This window comes from Urocampus carinirostris, chromosome 3 (genome assembly GCF_059441175.1).
Source record: "Urocampus carinirostris isolate Australia breed hairy pipefish chromosome 3, RoL_Ucar_1.0, whole genome shotgun sequence".
Taxonomy (NCBI): Eukaryota; Metazoa; Chordata; class Actinopteri; order Syngnathiformes; family Syngnathidae; genus Urocampus; species Urocampus carinirostris.
Genome location: NC_142351.1, coordinates 49,559,525 through 49,572,784, shown reverse-complemented (window position 1 = coordinate 49,572,784; position 13,260 = coordinate 49,559,525). Strand labels below are relative to the sequence as shown.

General features: G+C 41.1%; 1 protein-coding gene across 1 annotated transcript in view; it reads left to right on the top strand.

Annotated features, from left to right (window-relative positions):
* LOC148369967 (transketolase-like) overlaps nucleotides 1-13,260 on the top strand; it is a 25,417-nt gene extending 12,157 nt beyond the window's left edge. Inside the window, exons 5-14 of the mRNA XM_088332217.1 lie at nucleotides 2,371-2,562; nucleotides 4,600-4,718; nucleotides 5,669-5,865; nucleotides 5,944-6,105; nucleotides 7,604-7,760; nucleotides 8,070-8,200; nucleotides 9,146-9,229; nucleotides 9,354-9,447; nucleotides 9,528-9,650; nucleotides 12,659-13,260. Coding sequence (XP_088188343.1) covers nucleotides 2,371-2,562; nucleotides 4,600-4,718; nucleotides 5,669-5,865; nucleotides 5,944-6,105; nucleotides 7,604-7,760; nucleotides 8,070-8,200; nucleotides 9,146-9,229; nucleotides 9,354-9,447; nucleotides 9,528-9,650; nucleotides 12,659-12,846 — 1,447 coding nt within the window. The 3' untranslated portion in view covers nucleotides 12,847-13,260. The remainder of the gene's footprint in view (nucleotides 1-2,370; nucleotides 2,563-4,599; nucleotides 4,719-5,668; nucleotides 5,866-5,943; nucleotides 6,106-7,603; nucleotides 7,761-8,069; nucleotides 8,201-9,145; nucleotides 9,230-9,353; nucleotides 9,448-9,527; nucleotides 9,651-12,658) is intronic.

Below are 13,260 nucleotides of genomic sequence, written 5' to 3'. Positions count from 1 at the left end.
ATATATATATATATATATATATATATATATATATATATATATATATATATATATATATATATATATATATATATATATATATATATATATATATATATGTGCTTTTTTGCAGCCATGACAAAAATTCTTAACATTCCGAACAATTCTTCCTTATTGTTATTTCAAATACTAAAATCTCTTAAACGTCTGCCTCTGTGGAATTCCTTTCAGCTCCTCTTTTTCTTCCTCCAGCTTATGTGCGCTTTGTTGTTTCTTTGCATGCGGGCCTGGAATGCAAATTGTCTGTGCCTATCTTGCAGCTTTAATAAGGACGCGTCTATTTGACCGGAAAGCTGTCAGCAGTTGTTAACGCCGCGGCTTTTTGTGGTTGGGGCGCCGGTAGAGTCTGTCTTTGTGTGTTTAAGAATCACATCGGGCCTGATCCCAAATCAGGGGAGGAAAATACACCTAAGACGCCCTCAAAATGTGACTATTTGTGTGCCGGGTGCAATATCAAATGGTGGAACATCCCGTTGTACACATCAACACTCAATTTGAATTGTACAGTAACCCCTTGTTTTTCGCAGGAGTTCAGTTCCAAAATGGACCCGCTATAGTCAAAATTTGCAAAGTAGAAACCTCCATTTTTATTTATTAAATACTACATTACAGTGGTCTGCAACCAGTTTCAATTCTCCAAAATAATGATTATGATAATAATAATAATAATAATAATAATAATAATGTAATAAGCTTAAATCCACTGTGTAATAGACTTCTAGGGATCTAAGTGACATCAGATTATATATCATCATCACACTTTTTAACCATGGTCCACATTGTACAACGTTGTTTTAGCTCAAGTCTTTAATATAACGCTCTACTACAACGTTGTTCAACATGGCCTCAGGAGCAAAAATCGTACGATGATGAGATATTCTAATGCCTTTGCCTGCATCATTGATAACCCGAGTGGTCCAGCAGTTTGGATTTGGCCCTCTTACTGCTGTGATCCGGGTTCTATTCTCATTACATCCAATTCTGAGTGAACGTTGTCAGGGGTATTTGTCCACTGATCAATCATTGCTCAAAGTCGGTAATATACTACAGTAAAACCTTGTGTATAACGCACACTTTGGTGTTTTTTTAAGTAAAACAAATGTTTGCATACACAAATAAAAAGGCTAAAAACAAAAAATAAGGCAACATTTTTCTTTTTCTGTGTGGCCCAGTACCAAATGACCCACAGCCCGGGAGCAGTTGCTGACCATTGTGCTATTATGCAGTGAAACCAAAGAACAAACCCTATTTAGAGCCTCAATCATCTGTTCAACAAATACAAGTACTGTACTTTTTAAGCATTTTTTATCAGTGCTGTCAAATTATAACTTTAAAAGTAATCTTGCAAAAGGGGTGGAAACTGTTTCGGGACTCCAATATTCTACTTCTGATGATATTTTGTCACAATCTTGTGGACATCATTGGTAAACAAAATTGTGTGCAAATTTAACAGTAATGGAACGTTCCAAACAGCAAATTATTTTTTATTTTTTTTACAAATAACTTTTATACTGTCAAATTATAACTTAAAAACTTATATTTGCTGCTTTATTGTACTACTCATTCAGAAAAGCGGTGGAGATTATTTCAGGATCCCACTTTTTTTTTTTTACCTCAAATGTTATTTAGTCTCCATCATATAGATTAGGGGTCTCTAACGTGGTGTGTGTAGGCACAAGGGTGCCCCCTAAGGACAGCTGAAGTTTCTGCAGACCTATTCTGAAAAAAGCTCGCCAGTGCTAGGTCATTGAGATTGTCTAATAAATTTTATTTTTTTAGTAGTCTATTCAAAGATTATGTCCTGAATTCAAAACTTTGCCGCCATCTCCTGGGTTAAAGTCATGATCGTAGCCTTAGGCAATTCATTCATCAAGAATGTGCATAACCTAGATGCGCTCGAATACACTCTTCTTCTTTCATCTTTCTTGGGTTTTGGGTTAGTGTTTGGACTTTACTGGAAGCAGACCTTTTCTTAATTTTACCCTTTTTATGCTACACCAACAAAAAACTGCAAAGAAGAGCATGAAATTACTTGCCACTTTTGTGGGTCCAGAGCTTTTGGTTGACATTATGGCTTTTAGAAAAGTAAAAAAAGAATTGCGCATTTTTAATGTAGGTTCGTCAGCCTGTATCACGTACCCATACAAGTTACTCTGCAACGCTATTGACGCACAAGCAGACACAGGCAGAAAAGGGGCGGGGCGACTGTTGAGCCAATTACAATGCAGATGAATCGTACAGCGAGGGATTATTGTACATTTATGCTATTGGCGGATGAGAAGGATTCCCCAAATGAAGGATCAATGCTCATTTGTGTTTGAACGCTTTCAGTTACCGTGTGTTCTGCCTGCTGGGAGACGGCGAGCTAGCCGAGGGTTCGGTGTGGGAGGCCATGGCTTTTGCATCCCACTACCAGCTGGACAACCTGGTAGCCATTCTGGACATCAATCGCCTGGGACAAAGCGACCCCACGCAACTTCAGCACCACGTGGAGAAGTACCAGCGACGCTGCGAGGCTTTCGGGTGAGCTTAGAACGTCCAAGTTTCTCCTTTTAAGATAACACCACCTGAAAGGGTTCTTTTAGGGGCTGTGTATAGAGGACCGTTCCTGCCATATGTAGAAATGACTGTATAAATAAATAACTAGATAGATAGATAGATACTTTATTCATCCCCGTAGGGAAATTCACACTTCCAACAGTCTACCCTGTTGTTTATTAACAGATGAACATGATGCCCTAGGGGTGCTTGTAGCGGAGTGGATGACGTCACGCTAGTCCAAAAATTCGACATCCCTGCGGCAGATGGAAAACTTTTCTTTGTGAAAATCCAGGGATACACCACCTCGTGTTAGCAAGTCCGCCTCCTCTCCGATTCTCCCCGGTTTTCGTGTCTTTGTTTAGCGGCGTTGAAGCCGGATTGCTCCGGGTAGCTCCGGGTGGCTACACGTTAGCGTCCGGAATGCTAAACGTGAGCCACGTTTCCGCAAAACACAGCAACTGCGCTCCCTGTGCGCTTCGATGTTTTCCACCAGCACTCGATGATCTTATTTGGTCGTGAGTTCGCATTTACCATGATTACGGATGGTACCGAAGACTTATAACGCCGCTAGCCGCTTCGCTAGCTCCGGCTTTTCCTCCACCATAGGCCCCTTCATCACGCCGGCACGAGAAATCTTCAGGGCAAGGAGTTGGAATTCCTTGAATAAACGCATTTCTTGTGCGTTAAAACCCATGTCCATAGGATAGAAGTAATCCATAGTGTAGTTGTCAAAACGGGAAGAAAAAACACCGAAGATAGGAGCAGACAATAAAACAACAGGGCAGCTGCTGGAAAAGGCAGCCGCTCGTGGCAGCGCCGCTTATGCTTTTTTTTAGACTAGAAGGGCTGTGCGCCTGTGCGCCATGAAAGCATCACACACGTTGAGAAGCAAAACCATTTTTGGGTGGCATTTTCATTTTGGACAGGGTCAAAGGCATTTTCACCTCTTGAGTGACCTACCTAGCTGATTACTTGTGAAAGATTGTGATCCTGGCCAAATTTATATCCTGGTAGAGTAGAATGTCTTTCATGGAAAGCAAAACCCAAAGTGCCAAGTTAGCATTTCTTCACATTTTTCACATCTAGAGTAACTTACACGAATGTCTGTGAGAGATAGTGGTCATTTCCAAACTCCTTCCCCCAGACATACTGTACATATTTAGATCCCAAACGAAAACATTATCACTACTCCTGCGGGGGAGACATACCTACAATATATGGTATGTGAATATATGAACAAACAAATAAATAACATAAAAACAGATTTATGAGATAGATGCAATTTATTCTTCTGTGTATGGATTTTTGATTTATTTTGTAATTCATTTATTTCAGTGTTTTCTTGTCATGTATTTTGTCACAACAAAATGTTTCTCAAATGTAGGGGTGGGTCAAACTGGCTGAATTTGACGATCAACCGATAAGTGAAAAGCTCAGCCAGTTTGAATAATTGAATAACATTTTGTTATAAACCAATACATGACGAAATATAAATGACGAAATACACGACAAAATACAATAATAAGTACACGGGGGAATAATGGAAAATTGCTATTAATATTTAATATTTATTTTTTAGCCCACATTTGCTTAAATAGGAACAATAAGCTACTGATGGAGCCTGAATAAGAGCGGCTAGCATCACTGAGGAAGCTTCTGCCATTTCCTTGATTCCCCAAAAATTGGAAAATCAAAATTGAATGCATATACACCCCGGATGCGATGTAAAAAGTGGACATGTCCCGGCAAAAGAGGACTTTTGCTCACCCTACTTCATGTGGCATTTGGAAAAATCTTCAACATTCCATCAGTCCGGCCATCGGCTTGTAGCCGGATTTTTGAGACACCCCTTCACCCATTTGACCTCGACACCCCTGCTTTATAGACTGAACTGAAATAAACATTAGCACATTTCCAAATAGATTAAGACTAACTTATGCAAAAAATATTGTTTGTGTGTGTGTGTGTTAAAAGAAATTAAGAATGAAATATAAAACCAGCAGTGTTACTTTTGTGCAGGTGGCACGCTGTGATAGTGGACGGGCACAGCGTGGAAGAGTTGTGTAAAGTCCTCAGTCAGCCTCGCCACCAGCCGCTTGCCGTCATCGCAAAGACCATCAAGGGCAAGGGCATACAAGGTATTATGTTCAATATACATTGTTAAATTCTTTGGGAGCTGTTGACCCGATGTGACCTCACACCCTCTTTTTCATCCCGTAGCATGGCTAAGATACACACGTGCTATTGTCCTAATGATCTATTATTATAACAGAGGGGAATATGCATGTTTGTATAGTCATAGGGGAGGGTCTCTCCAGAACACGGGCACCAGCAGTTTACAATAGATGACAGAACCCTTTTTGGCCCAAAGAGCTATAAAGGCAAATATTTAGATATTTTTTTCTGGAGGGAGAGCCACACCATACATTTAGACAAAATTTAACAAAACGACCAAACCCACTCTCCTGACAACGCATTTCTTTTCACTGTGTAACGTTTGATGATTTGAACGAAATTCATGAATTAATAATAATGCCCGAGCCTGTGTCCTACATAAACAAGATACCGCTTAAAATTTGGCTACCTTCCGCAGTTCATCAAGGTCGTTGAGGCTCATTTTGACCCTCATTTTTTTATCATAAATAATGGCTTCAAAACAAGGTGCGAGCACAGGTATTAGTTAAAAATGAAACCAAATATTGCAAAAGAGAAGTATACAGTTGTATTTGCCTTCCATGCTGAGGGTGCTGGGCAGGGAAAAGAAGGGAGCCTAGGGACCCACCGACCTCTTCCGCTCACGTAATCAAATTGCCCTTGGGTGGCGTTTTTGGGTACTTGCAGTTTGTTCTGTGGGTTTTCATCATAAAATGTATATCCTGGACCGAACCTCTTTAATTTCAATGTGCCTTTGCGCACACATATACTAAAATTAGAACAATTTGCACGTGTCATATTTTATCTCCGATCCAGATGTACTCATGAGAAGAGCCATATTTGGCTTGTAAACTATAGGTTCCCGAAACCTGGGGTTTTTAGAGTTAATTTAGCCTCGGCTTTAGCTCTTACAATTAGCCGTGCTTTTTTTCAGCGGCCGAGGATCGGATGGGCTGGCACGGTAAAGCGCTCCCCAAGGACATGGCGGAAGGCGTCATAAAGGAACTGCAGAGCCGCATGGTAAGCTGCAACAAGCGGCTGTACCCTTCGCCCCCCACCGAGGACGCCGTGCCCGTCAATCTGCGCAACATCCGCATGCCCAGTCCACCCAGTTACAAACTGGGAGAGAAGGTCAGCGACGTCACATATGGTTAATTTTTCAGTCTTTTTCTTCTCGGCATCACCAAATGCGGTGGGTGTGTTTGTCAGATTTCCACCCGTAAAGCGTACGGCATGGCGATAGCCAAGCTTGGCCGAAACGAGCGCGTGGTGGCGCTAGACAGCGACACCAAGAACTCAACCTTCTCAGAGCTCTTCAAGAACGAGCACCCCAACCGTTATGTGGAGTGTTTCATCGCTGAGCAGAACATGGTAAAAACAGAGCCTAAGGCTCGTTGATATTACACCAAGCTAAGCCACCAAAGGATCGTGACCACAGTGGACGTGTAATTGAAGCTTTAATTGCAATTGAAAATGTATTGAGAGCATTTGCATAAACTTCACATTTGTTTGAATTTTTACTAGACGTTTTTGTTTTTACAACATACACACATTTTTAGAGACAGCTTTGCCTTGTTAATCCTTCAAAATGGATGAGGATGGATGAGGACTTGCAACAGTTCTGTCAGCCATTTCCTAAGTCTCTGTTTATGTTAAGCTGGCAGAACCGGAAGTGACAAGTATTAATAAACACAAAATATTTATGTTGTACACTTCCTAATGAACTTAATATAAGTGTTTAGTCTTGTATCACATTTGAAACTGGGGATACAGATGACAAATAAAAATGCATTTTGGGCTGGGCCGCAAGAATATTGTCAGACATTAAACCGGTCTGTAGTATGTCAAATGTTGGGGATCGAGGAAATTGTGTTGTATCGCTGCCTCACAAAGTCTTCACGAAGCGCACGGGATTCTGAACTGAACGAAGATAAAGGCATTGAGGGAAGTAATTCGATTGATCTGTACTGAATGAAGGGAAAGGTATTATGGGAAGCGATTTGGCCGTCCTGAGAGATATAAATAAATGCATGGCTGCACATATTTAAAATGTTTGCCACTTATAATGCTTCGTTTGAACTCGGAAAAAGCGAACCAAATTTTATACCGGTTTTTAATCAATTTTTTTCTCCTTTTTATAACATATCTAGTTAATGGTTGCTTAACCACCAGGACTGTTGGGGCACCACTTCCTGTGGTGTGCCTTGGGCAAGTACCGGTGTGTGACGATACTGATAATAGATCTTAAATCACTGGGGAAAAACGATTTAGTTCCGAAATTTTGAGTATCACATCATACAATATGCATTTCTCCGGTACCGTGACTGAAGATAGTGAGATAAGACCCAGTGTGTTTTCATTTATAGTAAGTATACCTAGTGACCTAGTCACGTATAGGATCAGGCCCTCTCCCTGCCAGGAGTTGGATTCTGATGGCATCCAGTTTTTCAATTGCAAACTACTCTCTATGTCCCTAGTGGCCTAGTGGCAAGGATACAATGCTCTTACTGTTGCTATCCGGTACGATTCCCGTTGCCCCCGTTGATATGCGGCAATTGTGGTCAGAAAACTTATCGACTGATCAAAAATTGCACAAATATGGCAACACATTTCCAATGTTGTCAGTATATAAGGCGCAGCAGGTTGTAAGGCGCACTTTAAAATCTCTGACCAATTTTGGGCTTCTCTGGTGCACCTTATTTTCTGGAAAATACGGATCCCAGATGCAGATGACGTAGTTTTACAAAAGAAAACGTGAGCAACGTAAACTTGTGTGGTCCTTTATAGTTGCATTCTTGCTCATTCAATTAATAATAAAGGAGAGTGTGATCAAATGATTTTTCGCGCGATATTCCATCTGTTCTCGCAGGTGAGCGTCGCTATCGGTTGCGCTGCACGTGACCGCAACTTGGTCTTCGCCAGCACCTTTGCCACCTTCTTCTCGCGGGCCTACGACCAACTGCGCATGGCCGCTATCTCCGAGAGCAACATCAACCTCTGCGGTTCCCACTGCGGCGTCTCCATCGGTCAGCCAATACAAACCAGATTTCTTTTCTTTGTCCTCAAGCCTCCCCCTAAAATCCTTAACTTGGTCCTCCCGTGTTGTCACCTTCTCTGTAATGATTTGATCACCTCCACCTCCTTTTTCTGGAATCAGAAACCTCCCTTTCCGTGTCCCCCTCACGAGTCACGGAGCTGATTTGACTCTTTTCCAAATCTCCTTCCCTTTCACCTTCTCCTCCACCTCCTCAGGTATACTGCATGCTTACCACCCAAAAGCGTGCTGGTCACTTTCGTTCGATACATCCGTTCATGTTTGGTGTGCGTGTTTGTAGGAGAAGACGGTCCCTCTCAGATGGGTCTGGAGGATCTGGCTATGTTCAGAGCCATCCCAGGGGCCACTGTCTTCTACCCGAGCGATGGCGTCTCCACAGAAAAGGCTGTGGAGCTCGCTGCTATGACAAAGGTACCCATCACTATTGCATTTAACTAGTGGACTATTTTGACAGCTGCGTAAATGACATCGTTATCATAAATTTCTGACTTCAGAGCGCTGTGCGGTGCGTTGTGTGAAGTGTCAATAGAAAGTCAAGAGTATAATATTTACTCTATTAAGTATGTGTTAACAATGCCCCACGGAGTTCAAAGAGCCCTTATACATTTTTTCAAACCCTGGCTTTCTAACACTTATTTTTACTTAAGCTGTTGGGGCCGCGCAACACATTTGGTCGAAGGAAAGCGGGGGGAGATTGGAGGGTTACAGTTAGTTTTTTGTTCCTGTAGCATTAAAATGGTGAAAGCAAGAAAAGGCCTGTTTTAAGTAGAGTCCAAATGCCAACCCAAACCCACAAAAAGATTAAATAAGAAGAGTTTATTTGAGTGCATCTAAGAAATGCATGTACTTGATAAAAGCTGCAATGATAACATTATCAGAAGATGGCGACAGTGAGTAAAAATGTTTCAAATTCTGGACAGCCCCGTTAAGGTAGAAACTCAACTTTTTTTGTACAAGTCACACCGGATTTTCAGCCTGATGATTAATCAGCCATAAAAATGAACTCGTTTTTGTCCGTTTCTTATATATTTTTTTAAATCAGTGCGGAAATGTCTAGTACCTGTACGGAGAAGTAATACATTGTGCCATGATTGGGACACTCATTAGCGGACTGTGTCTCCAACTGTCAATCCTAATCAACTAGCGCATCAGTCATTATTAATTAAATTTGCATTTACATAAAAGCACGAGTGCGACAAAATCATTCTCAAAATAAAGTTCAATGTACTATACTAACTAAAATTCAGAAACCTTAAGTCTTCATTTCGCAAGTTCCACTGCTCAAGTGAGGCACCGTGGACAGAAACATGGATACAATGGACCAACGTAATCAATCATTGCTTGTTGCTCCCTCAGGGTTTGTGTTTCATCCGAACAAGCCGCATGGATAACAATGTCATCTACAATAGCAACGAGGACTTCCATGTTGGCCAGGCTAAGGTTTGTCATATTCATGTGTTCTTTTTTAGCAACTAAAATTCCTATTTATTTATTATCTAAAAAATACTTGGTGCGCTATAGTACAACATTCTGTCTTTATGGTGTTGTTACTTTTCCACTTCAGGTTGTATACAAAAACAATGACGATCATGTCACTGTCATCAGCGCTGGGGTGACTCTTCATGAGGCCCTGGCGGCTGCCGAACACCTGAAAAGGGGTACAGGAACCCTTTTTCTCTCCATGTTTTATGTTTTTCAAATTCATTTTCAAAGGATCTGTTGTTTTTTTTATCCACAGAGAGGATTAACATCCGCGTGATTGACCCGTTCACCATCAAACCTTTGGACTCCAAGACTATCATCGACAATGCACGGGCCACAAGGGGACGCATCATTACTGTGGAAGACCACTATTACGAAGGTGAGGAGAATTACTTGATTGTTCTCCATCCTTATTCCGTTTATGTTAAGTTTTGATCTTCGGGTACCTGTATTTGTTTTAAAGATACCGTTAAATTAGGACAATAACCCACGACTATTTTCCCAATCTTTCAACCCTGCGACTTTTGCCATGATGGGGCTAATTTATGCATTTTTTTCTAACGGCCGTCAGGGGCGCCCGAGCAGTAAGGGTAAGAGTGAAATACGTGGAATATGTGTGTCGAGGAAGACACAAGTTTAATAAAACTTTGTGCTTTGTGCATGAAGAAAAGGAGCATGAACAAACCCTCATCGTGGAAAAGGTGTCCATTGAAAGGGGAGCGCTAACCACCATATTGCGAATCACTTTCAAGTCTGTTTATTTGTAAATGAAAATAATGTGGCGAAAGGAACGGACTACAAGAAGCAACGTTCACCGAAGCAGAAATGTTTAAGGCGGATTCCTATTTATCTGTCCGCATTATCTTATATTTTGTAATAAATAGTTTATACGGTTGGATTCTACGGATTGTACATGATGTAACACAGCCATTTTTGACGGGGCTTATAGTCAGGTGCAGCTAATTAATGTGTAAAAAAAATGTTCCTTTAAAAATATACAGGGTGCGGCTTATAATCAGATGCGCCTTATAGTCCGAATTTTACGATACTTGGTTGATTTCACCATTCTGCGCTATTCTTTCACTTATAAAAAGCAAGCGGGCAAAATATGAGCTGGAGTGCACTGATCATAAGTAGCATCACTTGAAGTGTCTTTAAAAAGTTGAAAGTAGAATATTTACTGTATTAAGTATGTGTTAACAGTTGAGTTCAATGAGCCCTTGTAATTTTTTGCACCGCGCCTACATGCATTTATTTTACTTTTAGCAAAGCTGTTTGAGGCAGAAGACATTAGGTAGGTCCTACCTGGTAGGAGGAAGAGTAACACGGAGATGGGGTTGGAGAGTAACGACATCCTTGTTCTCGTGTTTTCTTTTGTTTTTTATTTGTTAGTGTAGCATTAAAATGATGAAAATAAGGCCTGTTTCAAGTAGAGTAGCTACACCAACCAAAATGAAGAATTAAAAAAGGTTTTTTAGCGTGCCCAGGAAATACAAGTACAGTTTTACAAACGTAAAAATTTGGATCTTTTCCATTGTTCAGATTTTCAAATTTGCTCAAAATCTCCCACCCAGCTTTTCGCTGGGGGTTACTTGGCACCTGCCAGCCACACATTATTGACCACCTGGTAAGGAGTATTTCCATTTTATTTTATTTTTAATGACATGTTCAATTTCCTTCCTCCAGTTTGAAAACAATTAAATATTGTTTTATGTATAAACTGCAACTTTTTTTTTAATCCAACTCTTGGTGTTGGCCAGTTTGCCAAGTGTTATGGTATGAACGTTGCGTCTCGGTTACTGGCGGCTTCGGCGACTTAAGCGACCTATTTTATTTTCAATCGTCGGTAAATGGCAAAATGGCCGCGCCTGAGAAGGATTATAATGAGTGAATTTCGTTTTTCCCGCTTAAAGTATTAATCGCAATGCTGTGACTTGCTGCAGCACATCCTTTTTTCAGTAGTATGTCAAATCTTTAAATTGACTTTGAGGCTGAATAGTGTAAAGTATTGAAAGACCGAAAGAGACGGGGGCAAGAAACGTGATTGTTGTGAGAAGGAGATGAGAGGGCAGGCGGCCATGTTACAGTATGTTGGCATGGGGGGATGGGAGCTGTCAGAGCTTCTTAATTTCCGCTTTGGCCCGTGGGTCTGCGCTGACCTACATTTGCTTTTCCAAAATGTCTTTGTCTGCTGCACATTTTTGAGTCCATACCGTGGCCTAACCTTTTGTCAACAATGAAAATCTTTCACCATTAGTAGAAATTCACTGTTTTGGAGTAAAAAAGGGAGATCTACTTGAATTATACAGATCTGAGGATATAATGGGTTTAGGTGGATAAGGAGGGTATTTTAAGATATCCCAAAGTTAATTGGGCTTTTGAGGAGGTGGGTTTGAATTTGAATCAGTGTTGTTAGCACAGGCGGGAGTACTGTACTTTATCCGGTTATAATGCACATTCGATTTTATCTCATTATCACACTGTTCTCATTTGTGGTACAAGAAAAGAATATGGGAGAATCGAAGAAACAGAAAGTCTTCCTGAAAGATATTAATGCAATTATGCTTGACGAGGAAAGCAACTTTTTGCGTATCTGATGATGAATCGGACTTTGATAGACATGACCTAAACACTTTGTAAATTTTATGTCGGTATATTTTTGTCGTATATAAATTATTTAAATCATGGACGCATGGATTCATCAATGTTTGTCACTTTCAATGGTTTGTTTGAGATAAAAAAAAGTCAAACAGAATTGTAATCAAATATTAGAGGCGCAAGTCATACATAAACAATTACCGGTATACATAAACATCGGCCATCCAAAATGTTTAACACTGTGAGACCCACCGTTATAAAAAACAAAAGAGCTTTCCAAAAACCTTAAAGTTTGGTGTGCTTTATATATGAAAATATAAATGACAAAAGACCATTATTGGGGACTGCAGTTTATAATCTGAAGCGCTGTAGAGCAGAAAATACAGTAGGTTCGTCAAGAGGTTTTACATATCTGTACAACTTGGATCGCAGGTAAACGCAGGCAGAAAAATTGTGGTGCACCTGTTTAGCCAATCAGAATGCAGGAAACTGGAAGGGGATCACCTCATGTGTGGTCCCCTTCTCAAGGTTTTTTCATTTTCCTCATGTTGAAGTTTTTGAGTTTTTCCTTGCCCTCATATAGGTTTTAGATCAGGTGATGGTGTCATAATGGTCTGTGGTTTGCAATAATCTGTGGTCTGTGCAGCCCTCTGAGACTCTTTGTGATTAAGGGCTACACAAATAAACATGATTTGCCTTGAAATAATCAAAAAAATATGATACACCTCGGGATTACTGTATAGTTTATTGAAAAAAACGACTAACAGCATCCTTGTGGTTTCTCATCAGGCGGTCTGGGCGAGGCGGTGTGCTCGGCGGTGGTGAACGAAAGTGGTTTTAGTGTCCACCGGCTGGCGGTTTCGCAGGTTCCCCGCAGCGGCAAACCCCATGAGCTGCTCCAGGTCTTCGGCATCGACCGCGACGCCATCGTTCAGGCCGTCCGCAAAGTGCTCAGCGGCGCCACCAACGCAAAGTGAGACGGACCAGCTCAGAGCAGCCACAGTCACCTCGATTATAAGGGTAGAGAAAGCAGGGCTGACTTATGGCCGGCCTCTCGCGAAAAGCCCTTTTCCTTGAAAGAAAAGAAAAATCCGATATTAATGTTGTCCGACACCCTTGACTTTTTTCCGTTGGCGTGCACGCACAATTGTAGACCCCTCCCATGTAACCCTGAAAAATATTTGACTACGTTGTGGTGGTAGTGAGAGAAGTCAAGTGATGTGTTATGTTTGTCACTCTTTCTGTGGAAACCCTCCGTTTCGGGTGCAACGCCACACCCACTATCAATTGTCCCCCCCCTCACTCGTGGCACTGACTGTTTTGAGACCCCTTTTTGGACTTCACTTACAACTGGACAACCTCACAACAATAAAAGGATGCTTTCTTCACAA